This window comes from Lolium rigidum, chromosome 1, assembly GCF_022539505.1.
Source record: "Lolium rigidum isolate FL_2022 chromosome 1, APGP_CSIRO_Lrig_0.1, whole genome shotgun sequence".
In the NCBI taxonomy this organism is placed as follows: Eukaryota; Viridiplantae; Streptophyta; class Magnoliopsida; order Poales; family Poaceae; genus Lolium; species Lolium rigidum.
The window spans coordinates 327,338,516-327,352,425 of record NC_061508.1 but is presented as its reverse complement, the minus strand read 5'-3'; the positions used below and the strand labels follow the sequence as shown (position 1 = coordinate 327,352,425).

Genomic DNA, 13,910 nt, shown 5'->3' with positions numbered 1-13,910 from the left:
CTCGTTCCCGTTATCTGTGGTTAGAAAATGATGATCAAAAGTATACTACAGTAACACATCCATGTACGATGGAGGGCCCACGTGGCATTGGATTTTAGTTCACTACCAGCCTCTCATCTGGTTTCATCAGAGAGAGACGAAAGAGAAGCGGCAGTCCTCCTCCCCTCTCTCCTGAGTCTGTCTCTTCTGCATCCTCCACGACGACGACGACGACGGCCGCCGGCGCCGCCTCGCCCGCTCGATGGAGGAGTCCGGCTCCAGCCCCGACGACGCCGTGCTCTTCTTCGGGGTCGCCCTCGTGCTCGGCATCGGCTCCCGCCACCTCCTCCGCGGCACCCGCGTCCCCTACACCGTCGCGCTACTCGTCCTCGGCGTCGCCCTCGGTGGGCTCGGTCCGTCTCTACCTCTCTCCCTCCCCCCGCGCCTCTCCTCAATCAATTCATCGTTCATTCCTTAGAAGCAAATTTGTGATCTTTTTTGTTTTCTTTCTTCTCCTCGACGCTCAGAGTACGGGACCAAGCACGGCCTAGGCAAGCTCGGAGCTGGCATCCGTATATGTGAGTCAACCTAGGATGCATATATATGGATCTTCTGTTAACGAATCGCGATTCGATTCCGGTACTCTGCATCATATTCTTATGGTTCCGATACTGCGCGCAGGGGCTGGCATTAATCCTGATCTTCTCTTGGCGGTTTTCCTCCCCGCCCTTCTCTTCGAGAGCTCATTCTCGATGGAAGTACACCAGATAAAGGTATCTTTTTTTTTTGGCGAGATCTCGGTGGAAATTTAGATTCAAGTAGATAGTTATGCTTCAGTCACCCACTGTTTTCTTCTCTTGTTTAATTATTATTAAGAGTGCTTCACCTGTTGGACTCTTACATACAGGGTCACACTTATTAGTTCTACTTTTCAGCCTCGATACCAATCATCATGGATCGCTTTCCCATCCAGTCCAGTTATAATTCATAAGCTGATGCTTAATGCAAATATAAATTAGCAGGATCTCAAATATATGTACTGCTTTGGGTAGTACTGTAGTACCGTATACTGATGTCTGTTCCGGACTGCAATATACTGCTACAGTTCCATATGTGTTTGCTCGGTGTTATACTAAAAAGGTCCACTTTGCAGAAATGCATGGCCCAGATGGTGTTACTGGCTGTTCCAGGTGTGGTGATCTCAACGGTTCTGCTTGGAACTGCTGTAAAGGTATGTTCTTAAATTAGTATATAAGGGCCTTTGATGTCAATGTTCTGAATTCTGATACTAGCTACTTCATTTGCCCCAGCTTACTTTTCCATACGACTGGAACTGGAAAACATCCTTCTTGTTTAGTGGACTGCTTAGTGCGACCGATCCTGTCGCTGTGGTTGCACTCCTAAAAGACCTCGGAGCGAGTAAAAAGCTCAGCACAATAATTGAAGGAGAATCTTTAATGAATGACGGGTATGCTACTGTGACCTTCGAATTTTTTCATCACTTCATCCTTAGAAATTAGAATGCATGCTCTCTTTTATTAGCCTGTATGTCTTTTTCTCTGTGTTTTATTGGGAGAGATTCCATTTATGAGAATGGCTGCGCACTCACCACTGGGTTATTGCATAGTTACAGCATGTACAGTTACAGGATTATCTTGGACTCTATTCATACTAAATGACGTTGCATTCTACAGGACTGCTATTGTCGTCTATCAGTTATTCTATCGAATGGTGCTCGGGACAACTTTCGATGCAGGGTCCATAATAAAGTTCTTGTCAGAAGTTTCACTTGGAGCGTATGTGGAATAGCTTATAACTCTGAATCGGATGATACAAAACCATCATACTAACACTAATCAGTATCTTCTTTGACCAGTGTTGCTTTGGGCCTTGCGTTTGGAATCGCATCAGTACTATGGCTGGGCTTTATTTTCAATGATACGATCATAGAGATTTCACTTACTCTCGCTGTCAGCTATATTGCTTTCTTCACTGTAAGATAACCAGACAACAAATATATCAAAGCTCACACATTTCTGTTTTTCCTTTAGAAAGGCATGATTTGCTCAGTTTTTGAAATAGTTCACCGCCTGGAATAATTCATGGTTCCAGTCATACAATGATTTGTTCAAGCAGCCTCGTTTTGGACCATTGGGATGATGTTTACTGTTAAAACCGAGATAGCTTCTTGTTTTCTAGATATGCACATAGCTAACTGCCTACGTGGTTTTGAAGTCGCAAAACTGAACAGAGCTTCATGAATTTTCTCAGATATTAATTGTGATGTTTAAACAAGCAATTCCGGTTTGAGGGTATATCAGAGGATTCTTGTTGAAATAAAAACCTATTACTAGTTGTATTTCTGATTCTTACTTCGCGTAACTGAATATATGTTGTGAGAAAGAACCGTGCCTTCCCTGAAAATCTTGAGAATCAGGATTCCAGATTTCTTGATATACCATGAAATGGTTCAGTTGTCTTTCTTAACTCAGTCCAATCAATTTACTTCCGTTCCAGCTTTTAGATCTATTGCTGTGTACTACTCCGTATTGAACTGAAATTATCATCCTTAAATCCGTATGAGCTGTCAATTTTGATTATGATAAATATATATAGGTATTCATGATTGGAGTTTATCATTGCTTGTGCAGTTGTGCTTCATGGCTTATTTTTTTGTCTGTTGCAAGACAGATATCAGCCACGACTGAATATAACTTGCCATTCATGACGTGATCAGTCCTGTAGTTTTTTGGGGACTATTTATGTTACTAATATTGTTCGTTGTCAGGCGCAAGATGCATTGGAGGTCTCTGGTGTTTTGGCCGTCATGACCTTGGGGATGTCAGTAGAGCTTATGTTCACTTTCTGATTTGCATATTCCTTACTATCTTCTTTCCAATGTTAACTTTGCCATGTCGGCAGGTTCTATGCTGCTTTTGCAAAAACTGCTTTTAAGGGAGACAGCCAAGAAAGTTTACATCATTTCTGGTAAGTTCAAGCAATATATGTCAAGTTTATGTTGTCAGAAAAGATTCTCAGCATATGATTGACCTTAGTATTCCTAGTCAAATACGCTTTTGTTCGCTGTCCTCATGTATCCTGTCAGTCCCATGATGCTGTTGCTACTCCATTTCTGTGACCATTGCCTGAAATTCAGTATATTACATTTACACCTATGTGCTCTCACAAATATAGTACATGTAAGTCGAGAAGTATTTAACAGCCACTTATTTGTGTACCTGTTGTTGAACTCCATTTTGTATACAATTTTGTTAATGACCCTGTAGCTTCATCATCAATGCCCTTAAATCAGAGTCTCTAAATTCCAAAATAATTTGCATGAAAGAAGGGTATTCGTAGCTTATCATTTGGTGATGCTGGCATCACCCATACAGTGTAGTTGCGTTCTTATCTCTTTTCTTTTCATAGGAAATTGGATTATAGAAAGTACATTTGTGACCTCTTTCAGTTCACGGTGAATTAGGATTATTACTGGTTCTGTTGGTTGTCTTTCTTATCGTAACTTGTATGAGGGCCTAAGTGCAACTGTGGTAATAAAGATGTGTTGTCCTTTTTGGAGATACACACAATTTCCCCAATTCACATCATATATATTTTTACATTTGATGAGATTTGTATATTTTTGTTTGAACTTCATGCCTGATTGCTTTTTTACTTGTATCCAGGGAAATGATTGCTTACATTGCAAACACACTTATTTTCATACTGAGGTATCAACTTCTTTGAACCTTTCTAAATGTCATGAGAACAATTTCTGACATTTTTTGCTTTTACCTGCCTAAACCAGACCATGCTTGCTTTTGTTTGGTACAACTAATGCTTCAAACATTGATGCTATTACAATTCTCATACATCTGAATTCTCTTCAGCGGGGTTGTTATTGCAGATGGTGTACTACAGGATAATATCCATTTTGAGAGACATGGTATGCATTTTCATATATCTATATTTATTATTCAGTTTTAAATAAATAGTGCTTGTAAGCATTTCTACTGGTCTTCCAAACCATTTATCTTTGTTTACCTGCTGTTATGTGTGAAGTCGTTTCACCATTGATCTGAGCACTTCAGCTTATGTGCTAGGGGACAATATAAAGTTGATTGAATGTGTTAACTCCGTGAAATCCCATTTATTTGATGTCAGGATGCATAAAGACATTAAGCATACCTTTATTGCAGGATTAAAGCTAGACCTTTGACCTTAGAACACTAACAGGTCAGAGTCGAAAGATTACTTTAAAAAGTTTTAAGTAGTCACATAAGTCATTCAGGTTATATGTGTACCATTTAGGCTTTCTGGATTTCTTGACTTCTAGGGTATTTGTGGGGATTTTCCACTTGGGTGTCATGATGATATTTTTTTGATAGTAGAGACTACTTCTACTTTTAAAATTAGTGACAAAGACCTAATGTTGCAACTTAATACATTTTTTCTTATTACTATGTGGAACCCCTATTCATCTGCTTCAGTAAAATACTAAAGTTTGGATTTTGTTCTTGAATCTTGTTGAAGAGTTATTAAAGAGAAACCATTATTATTTTTCATGAATTTGCATAAACCAGCTCACATATACACTTAGTTCGGTCGTTGTTAACATGTTTACATCCAATCTGATCTACTTAACGTTATTGCAGTTCACCTCAGACAGTTAGCAATTCTTTTTGTACAAAAATCTACCAACTATTTCCTTTGTCGGTTACGGTGCACCTTTTTCCATTTTCTATCATGTGGTGTGAAATTTTTATTCATCACAGGCATGAGTAGTCAACACAGTAATTGGACCAAATCCTCTTACAGCACACTCTGCTGAGCTGTCGATAGATTTTACTGCCACATGGTTCATCTACTAACTGCTGAGTAATGTATTATCTCTTAGGACTTAGGGTGTTCCCTTGACCCCATCCTTCAGAAAACGGTGTAAATAGTCGTGGAAAATTCTGAAACGATTTATTTAGATAATGATACAATTTAGCGTCCTATGGAGAAAGCAAAGAAGAAAAGTTCTTCTGCGAATGGTAGCAACTATTATTTCAGCAGAGAACTATCTTCTTTTTTCTCAATGTATAGATAAAATCTATATACTGTATTCAACATGTTTATTCTGAATCAACAGTGTCCATTTTTGGATTGGAATGTTCTCATCCTAGTTCGGGATGGTGACAACAGTCAGCTTGGCTCTAAACTATCTTTGTATCGTTTTTATAATTCTTTTATCTGTTGCTATTTTAGGCGCTTCCTGGGGGTTCCTTCTTCTGCTCTATGTGTTTGTGCAACTATCGCGGGCTGTAGTTGTCATTGTTTTGTATCCATTGTTGCGTCACTTTGGGTATGGTATGGACATCAAAGAAGCCACAGTTCTTGTTTGGTCAGGGCTGCGAGGGGCTGTTGCTCTATCACTCTCTCTGTCTGTTAAAGTAAGTTATTTTTCTTGCGCCAATGTCATCGACTCCCATTTGTCTGTGGTTGCCATTATGTGCAGTCTACTTTTTTCTAAGTAATCTTTATATAGTTTTCTGAGATACTTACTGAAATAGTTTTACTAGCGTGCTAGTGATGCAGTTCAACTTTATCTGAAACCAGAAGTCGGAACAATGGTATGCTTTTTCCTTTTTTCAGAAAAAGTATGAAATACTTAATTTGAGCTTTTGCTGATCTTGTAAATCGATTGCAGTTTGTGTTCTTCACTGGTGGCATCGTCTTTCTGACATTGATTGTGAATGGTTCTACGACACAATTTTTGTTGCACCTACTTGGTCTGGGGAAACTTTCAGCAACGAAGGTTAGCTTTACAAAGTATTATCTGTGCTTTTTATTTTTATTTTTTATCTTTGCACTAAAGGTCTTGCTTAACTGTATGTTTGCATGCTTTAGTAAACTTTTGAGCTTTGAGTCTTTGGACTCACACCCACCCAAATAGGTGTTAAATGCTGCAGATATTTTGTTCCAGCTACAGTATCTATGAGCTCAAGGATATAGTGAATCAGTTCATTGTACATTAATAATGCGACCAAGATTACTACCACCACTGACACATTATTAAGAATACAACAAGATACACAGGTTTATGCACCCCACACAATAAATCAGCATGATTAATCCGCTCCACTAGGTCGAATCCAGGTCGGCACAAAGATACCACTGTTCTCAAGATGTTGGTTCTCTCTATCCTTTTCTTGACAGTGTATCTAGTTATTGACCTGAAGATTGCTCAGAATATTCAGTCTCCATTTGTGAACTTAACATCCATTTTGAGTAAATAAATAATATTCTCTATTGGTTGAACCCCCATGACTCCTTGTAGCTTCAGAAGTTGTTCACATAGTTTCATTACTATTTTTTGTTAAGAATTTTCTTTCATCCACTCCAGGGTGCATAGGTTTGCTGTGCTTGTTACCTGCAACCAGAAACAACAGTAGTTTGGTTTCGCATGTGATTGATGAATATGAAGTTAGCATATTTATGCTCTATTCATGCTCTAGTTCCTAACCTGATTTCCTGCAACTGCAGCTTCGTGTATTGAAGTATACAAGATATGAAATGCTAAACAAGGCATTAGAGGCTTTTGGTGATCTCAGGGATGATGAGGAACTTGGGCCTGCTGATTGGATTACTGTGAAGAAATATATCACATGTTTGAATAACTTGGAAGATGAACAAGCACATCCTCATGATGTTCCTGACAAAGATGAAAGCGTGCATACCATGAATTTGAAGGATACTCGAGTGCGCCTTTTGAATGGTATGCATGCAATCTAATTACATGATAATGTGCAGCCAAGTTGCGTTTGTTAAGGAGGTGCATACTAAAATGCACTATGGCCTCTGGGTCCTAAACTTTCAACTGTGGAACTAGTACCGTGAATTCTTCAAGCCTATCTAGGCCACTGAAGTTCACATAGAAGACGGTGGCTAGTGTATACAGTGACAGTAAAATTACTGCTATGGCTGCACACTTACTTACTCTATGAATAGAAGATTTTGAAATAGATAGTTCTGAGGATACATTTAAAAAGATCATTGACTGTAAATATTTGTCAGGTGTACAAGCTGCTTACTGGGGAATGCTTGAAGAGGGACGGATAACTCAATCCACAGCAAATATTTTAATGAGATCAGTTGATGAAGCTATGGATCTTGTTTCTGGCCAATCATTATGCGATTGGAAGGGTTTGCGGTCCAATGTTCATTTCCCGAATTACTATAGGTTCCTTCAGATGAGCAGATTGCCACGAAGACTTGTTACATACTTCACAGTAGAAAGATTGCAGTTAGGATGTTACATCTGTGCTGCATTTCTTCGTGCTCATCGAATTGCAAGGAGACAACTACATGATTTTCTTGGTAATGTCCTTAACACTCTATAAATATTTGTTTGGCTTATGAAATCCAGAAAATGAAAAACTATGTCTTAATAGTTTGTGCCTGTATGAGAAATGCTATGTGCGAGAAGAGTCTTAGTATAGGTATTGTTTTAGTTCATAATTGGGAAGGGACAGTGCAACAGTGGTACTTACCTTAAGCAGTGTTTGCATTCCTGTGGAATCAGTCAGCTACAGCATTTAGTTCTCAAACTGGCGAGGTCTCGACGATGTGATATACTGATATATCCTTCACTGCTAAACTACTTGGTATAGCAAGATCTGGCTTATTAAGGTTGAACCTGAGCACCTTTACATTATTTTTCAGTTAGCATGAAAAGCCTGTCTGAAGCCACCTTTCTCTCAACATCTTTTTATTCTCTGTTTTCTCCTTTTCAGACTGTTTTGTGGACACTGGAAATCAAAATCCTAATCCACCCACTAGTTTTAATTTCCTTTTAAGTTTTGCTTCTTCTTCAGGTGATAGTGAGGTTGCAAGAATTGTCGTTGATGAAAGTACTGCTGCGGGGGAGGAAGCTAAAAAATTTCTGGAAGATGTCCGTGTTACATTCCCTCAGGTTGTGGTTACAATATTCTTCTGTCATTTAAGTCAGATTATTATGGATTCATTAGCCTCGCAAAATCTTTGTAAATTTGTTCAATTAGAATTTTTCTCTGCAAAAGTTGAGGACAAAAGCACATTTCCTGAACTAAAATGGGAGTAGTTCTGCTTCATGTGGGTCGCCTTGACCAGCTGCCCTGATCTACAGCTTTGTGTTTTCAGTTTTTTTCCTTAGCCTTTATAGTATTCTTTTTTGAATTCTGCTTTCCTGTTGTTACTTTTTGTTCTTTGCGTTTCTTTACTTGGCTGTAAGACCTCCGTCTTCTTGGTGGATTCTTCTAATATACAAAATAGGGCACTGATGTGCGTGTTCTAGAAGAAAAGAAAGGGTCTAGTTTGGCCTTTAGACAGACATGTTCTCGCATGGCATTGAATGACTGAGTGGCTGTCAATCATTATGTTTAGATTTGAAATGGAGAGATTTGGTAGTACTTTTTTGATTTTTGATTTTTTTTTTTTGCAAAATTCATGTGAAGTTCTTCTGGAACTGACGTTCTACAGTAGCCCTAAGTTCATAAGGCTTCAGAATACTTGTATTCAAACAGTAGTAGTTCTGTAATAATGAAGAATGCACTAGATAAATAAACTAAGGAATGTTCACTGTTATGATGATATCTAGTCTCTGCTATTCTTTTCTTTTTTGGCGGGGGTACTGCTGTCTAGATTCTGAATCTGTTTCAACACTTTTCAGGTGCTCCGTGCATTAAAGACTCGACAAGTAACATATGCAGTATTGACACACCTGAGCGAGTATATTCAAGACCTTGGAAAGACTGGGTTGCTTGAGGAAAAGGAAATGGCCCATCTCGATGATGCTTTGCAGGTAGTTAGAATATATAATGTCATTTCTTGTTGCAAAGTGAAAGTAAAGTAGTCCATCTGGTTTCAGTTTGCACATTGCAATATACTAACCCTGGAAAGTCAATTCACTTGGCAGACAGACTTGAAGAAGCTTAAAAGGAATCCACCACTGGTGAAAATGCCAAGAGTTAGCGAACTTTTGAACACTCATCCTTTAGTTGGTGCACTGCCTGCTGCTGTTCGTGATCCGTTGTTAAGTAATACAAAAGAAACAATAAAAGTACACGGAACAGTCCTTTATACGGAAGGCTCCAGGCCGACTGGTATATGGCTTGTTTCGACTGGAATAGTAAAGGTATGAGTCTGCCTGAAGACCACATTATTTGTTTGAAGTATACACTATATGCTTTCCTACTCTGGCTGGTTCAATAATGAGCATATACCGCCCCCATGTCTCCTTTTGACAGTGGACAAGTCAGAGACTAAGCACCAGACATTCATTGGATCCAATTTTCTCACATGGGAGCACGTTGGGTCTATATGAGGCTTTAGTTGGAAAGCCTTATATTTGTGACATTATTACAGAATCGGTGGTGCATTGTTTCTTCATTGAAGCAGAAAAAATTGAACAATTGCGCCAGTCTGATCCCTCCATTGAGGATTTTATGTGGCAGGTATCGTTTCATAATGCTGCCTACATGTGTGCTCAGTAACGTTTTTTACTCTTAGACTTTTCCTGCATTCATTTTTCTTCTTTTTTTCCTTCTTGATTATGTGAGTTCGAGTGAAGTAGATTTTTCTGTGAATCTCAATGCGGTTAAAATTCCTGCCGGTTACTGACTGAGCCTGTCATGGTATGCCATAGCCCACATGTATCCATCTGTTTTTTAACCTAATTTGTGTTCCCATCGTTAACTCCGAAGGTGGCATATGAGGAATATATGACCAGATCTTCATCTTCACGTGACAAAATCATAAACAGAGATGTACTCAACAAGGCCTGTGAAGTGACAGCTTTATCTAGTTTGATTGCTCATGGTTTTTTATTTATTTGTCAATACAAATAATACTTCGTAAATAGGGTTATAAAGCAGCGACATAAACTTGAATATAAGTAAAGTAAGTACCATCATACCAATCATATTTATCATTTCGTAGGTTCTATCTGCCTATATTAGCTAGATGTTGCCCATTAGTTTTAATCAGTTCTCATGGTTCCCACGTAACTGCACATCCCCAAAAGAACTTGAAGCTTTAAGTATAATCAAGTGTGGGTATGTGGCCTTACTTTCCAATACACTAACACTCAAGCGGCAGGCAGAATGTGTATGGACTTATACAACAATCATCGCAACTTGTTTGGGCTTTTGCTTCTCTTCGCCCAATCATCGCAACTTGCTTGGGCTTTCATGTTACTTTACCAAAATTGCTATCAAGTATTATTACTAACATTGAACTTCCAGTGTGGGGCTAACCCACCACTACTACTACAATTGGCTTGATGTCTTTTGTCACATAACTAATACCTGAAAGAAATATTCTCCCTTAAGGCCTTAACCATTCATAGATGGGGCTAACCCACCAGCACTACACTACTGTACTCCCTTGAGGGCTCAACCATTCTTATGTGGAAATTACAGGAAAGTGCTCTAGTCATTGCGAGGATTTTTCTCCCTCAGATATTTGAGAAAATGGCAATGCATGAGATGAGGGTTCTCATTTCTGAAAGATCTATGTTGAACATCTACATTAAGGGGGAAGACATTGAACTCGGTCATAATTACGTAGGCATCTTACTAGAAGGATTTCTGAAGATGAACAACCATTTGATCACACCTCCAGCCGTGCTGCTGCCGTCAAACACTGATTTGAATGTATTTGGCCTGCAGTCTTCAGGTTCTACACATTTTCATCGATCGAGAAGCCATTTATTTTATTATAAAAGAAACTTAATGACTCAAGTACTCTCTTCTTTACAGTCATGAACCATATAGACTATTGCTATACTGCAACCAGTTATCAGGTGGAAGCCAGAGCGAGGGCTATCTTATTTGAAATACGGAGGCCAGAGGCAGAGAGCGATCTGCAAAGAAGTGCATCGTTGCTGTCTCCAACCCTCGGGCCATCACGAACGCAGAGCAAAGAGCATGTCGGTCTGGTAAGGTGGCCGGAGAGTTTCCGGAGGTCCAGAGGGCCTGGAAACCCAAGCTTGGTTGATATCGGAAGCCAGAGCTTCTCTGCTAGAGCCCTGCAAGTCAGCATGTATGGCAGCATGGTACGTATGACTCTCTTCTATTTTATCTATCGCATAGCTGGTTATTACATTCAGGATTTAAGTTCGTGACAAACTCACCTAAACAACCGCACCAATGGATTCGCAGATGGATGATATGCACCCTGCTCAGCGTCGACAAAGGCCTCATCCTGTGAAAGCAAACCAGGAGCACAGCGCGTCCTATCCAAAGGTGCCTTCAAGGGCGATGTCCAACTCGCGGCCTCTGCTATCCGTGCAGTCAGAGGGTTCCAATCTGATGAACAGAAAGTCTGCTCCTGCTCCTGCCATTGCTCCTTTTCCGCCCCGCCGGCAACGCAGGGCCATAGCGGAAGAAGACAACTCAAGCGACGAGTCCGTGGAGGAAGAGATTATTGTTAGAGTGGACTCTCCCAGCATGCTCACTTTCCATCCGCCGTCACAAGGCAACTGATGGATGCGGCCTGTACCTGTTGCATAATATTTTTTTTTGGTTAGTTTCTGGTTGTTTATCATGTATACCACGTAATTTGTTGCGTAATAGTTGTTGTGAACATTGGCACCACGCTGTATGTGTATATCGCTACATGTTCAAAATGTACAATAATAGGTTCAATAAGAAAACCAACCGAGATCATTTGGTAATGAAATTATATATTCCTTTTACGCTTGGCTTCTGAGCTGAACCTTCAGACCGCTTGTACTGTTATTCAACAGCATTCATGTATGTCAACTATTTAGATGAATTTCATTACCCTTTAATCTTGACCTTATTTTAGATTAGATGGATCAGAAATATCTTATAAATTTTTGTTTACATATATCATCCAGGTCCATCACAATTACTGCAGGCGGCTTTTGCTAGGTTGAACTGAGTGTACCACAGCTCAAAGTTTGCCAAGTCTGGAATTAAGAACACAACTTAACTATATAACACACTGAGCTCGTTTTTGTTGAGGTGCCGCTTAGTTGGCGCTCCAGTTTCAAGCGTCTGTTCCAACAATTCTCACTCTTTAGTGAGTCCCTTGGGATTTAGAAGGATACATTTCTACCCGTTCTCTACAAGCATAAATATTTTTTCCATAAGGGCATCTCCAACGGGGCGAGCGTCCATTTGCGTCTACGCGGTCGAACAATGTGTCTGCACCTCAGTCCAGCGGCTCGGCGTATAGTGATCGGGCTATCCGCCTAGACGCAAATACAGCCTATATATGCTCTCAGATGTGTCTGGGCGGACGCTGCGCGGACGGGACGCGTGACCGCTCACTTTTCCCATAGGCCCGCCTGACAGCGACCTAGCTCGATGCGTTTTCTCACCGGTGCACCAGTACTAATGACGAGATATCACTTCGGTAGTCTACGCTAAGTTAATGGTGATGCCTTTGCCTGCCGCGCGGCGGCCGTCCAACTTTGCCAAATGAATTTAATGTTGTTGCCAAGTCGTGATGCGGCTTCCTCCGGCGTATAAGTACTATACTATTTGGTAACAAACTTCTTTTTTCTCATAATTTTGATTTTTTTTGGGGATTAACCCTGGGTTAACACGTGTAGATTTAGATAGTTTGATTCTTCTGTGTGCACTTTCAATGCTCTCTAGCAATAGATTGATTCTTTTATGTGCACGTTTGGTGCTCTCTAGCATTTTTAGGAAGCCTGGAAAACACATGTGCAGTTGCTTTCTTTTGCTTCTTCCGTAACTGTAGCCTTGGTGAGGATGGTCAAAGCGGTGCCTCCGCCGCTTAACGCCGTGTCGGTTCCCGAGACCAGTCAATTTACCGTCTGTCTTTCTCACTCTCCTCTTCCTCCCCATGGCCGGCACGGTGCCGCTCCCCTCCGTGGCCACAACCAGCGCCGCCGCACTTTTCCGCACCCTCCTCCTCCCTTCCGTTTCTCCGCCACCGGTGCTTTCCCCTATGCGCGCGTCCTCTCCCATTCCCCTTCAGTAGGCGGCGGCGCTATGGCATCGGGGTGGGGCGCGCGCCGATCTGCGTGCGGCGGTTCGGGTGGCAGCGAAGACGTCGTCGTGGAGGCAGGCCAGCAAGCAGGGAAAGGGCGCACCCTCTCTATTCCCTATCAGCAGGCGGCGGCTCCATGGCATCGGGGCGGGGCGCGACCTCGGGAGACAGTTGGGGTGGCCGCGATGGCGTCGGTGTGGAAGCAGGCCGAAGGAATTTGGGAGACGACGCCATCGGCAAGGATGCGGCCCAGCGAGCATGGAGCGGGAACGATGGAGACGCTCGCGACCACAGGTCCGGCGGCAACGAACAGCTACACGCGCCGGTGCGCAGGTACGTCGTCCATCTCCATCTAGAACGTATGGATGTGCCCCCGTCCTCCAGGATAGCGGTGAATTGTGCGACACCAGCGATTGGTCGTCCCTCCCCCTTCGCTGGCCCCTGGAGGCTATGGCGATAGCGGTTTAGTCCGTGTGGTTCCCTCACAGAGCCCATAGCCCGTACAACCCAACAGGCAGCATACAGCACTGCTCAGACTCTGTTCGCTCGCTCTAACTCTGAGATTCGACAAGATTGCCTCTCTCTCTCTCGATTCGGAAGGGTTAACTCGCACAGCGGCAGGCGGCGCGACATCCGTATCGAGTAGCGAGGGCGGAGTCAGCGCCTCAGCGAAGCAGCGATGGCAATCGGCGGCCTGCGGGAAGCGTATCAGCGGGCGCGGCCAGGCCAGGGCCAACGATGGCGGACCAGGTACTGCCTCAAGTCTTCGGCCGGCATGTGCTGATGTGCATCTAATTTCCTAGCAGATTAGGAACTGGCCGCTCATGCTAATGAGTGTATACGGCCACATAGATTAGGAACTTCAACTGTTTAGCAGATTAGTAGACTAGCACTAGCAGATTTAATTTTCTAGATGCAAGCTT

General features: G+C 41.8%; 1 protein-coding gene across 1 annotated transcript; it reads left to right on the top strand.

Annotated features, from left to right (window-relative positions):
* Positions 1-226: 226 nt before the first annotated feature.
* On the top strand, positions 227-11,698 carry LOC124699446 (sodium/hydrogen exchanger 8). The gene is made up of 23 exons (XM_047231749.1): positions 227-392; positions 507-557; positions 661-752; positions 1,133-1,210; positions 1,290-1,447; positions 1,674-1,775; positions 1,856-1,973; positions 2,768-2,820; positions 2,902-2,967; positions 3,666-3,710; positions 3,870-3,925; positions 5,230-5,414; positions 5,544-5,594; positions 5,672-5,779; positions 6,508-6,739; positions 7,039-7,341; positions 7,839-7,936; positions 8,672-8,803; positions 8,918-9,136; positions 9,249-9,455; positions 10,422-10,677; positions 10,761-11,056; positions 11,163-11,698. The coding sequence occupies exons 1-23, from the start codon at positions 242-244 to the stop codon at positions 11,484-11,486; spliced, it is 3,381 nt and encodes a 1,126-aa protein (XP_047087705.1). The 5' UTR covers positions 227-241; the 3' UTR covers positions 11,487-11,698.
* Positions 11,699-13,910: the final 2,212 nt, after the last annotated feature.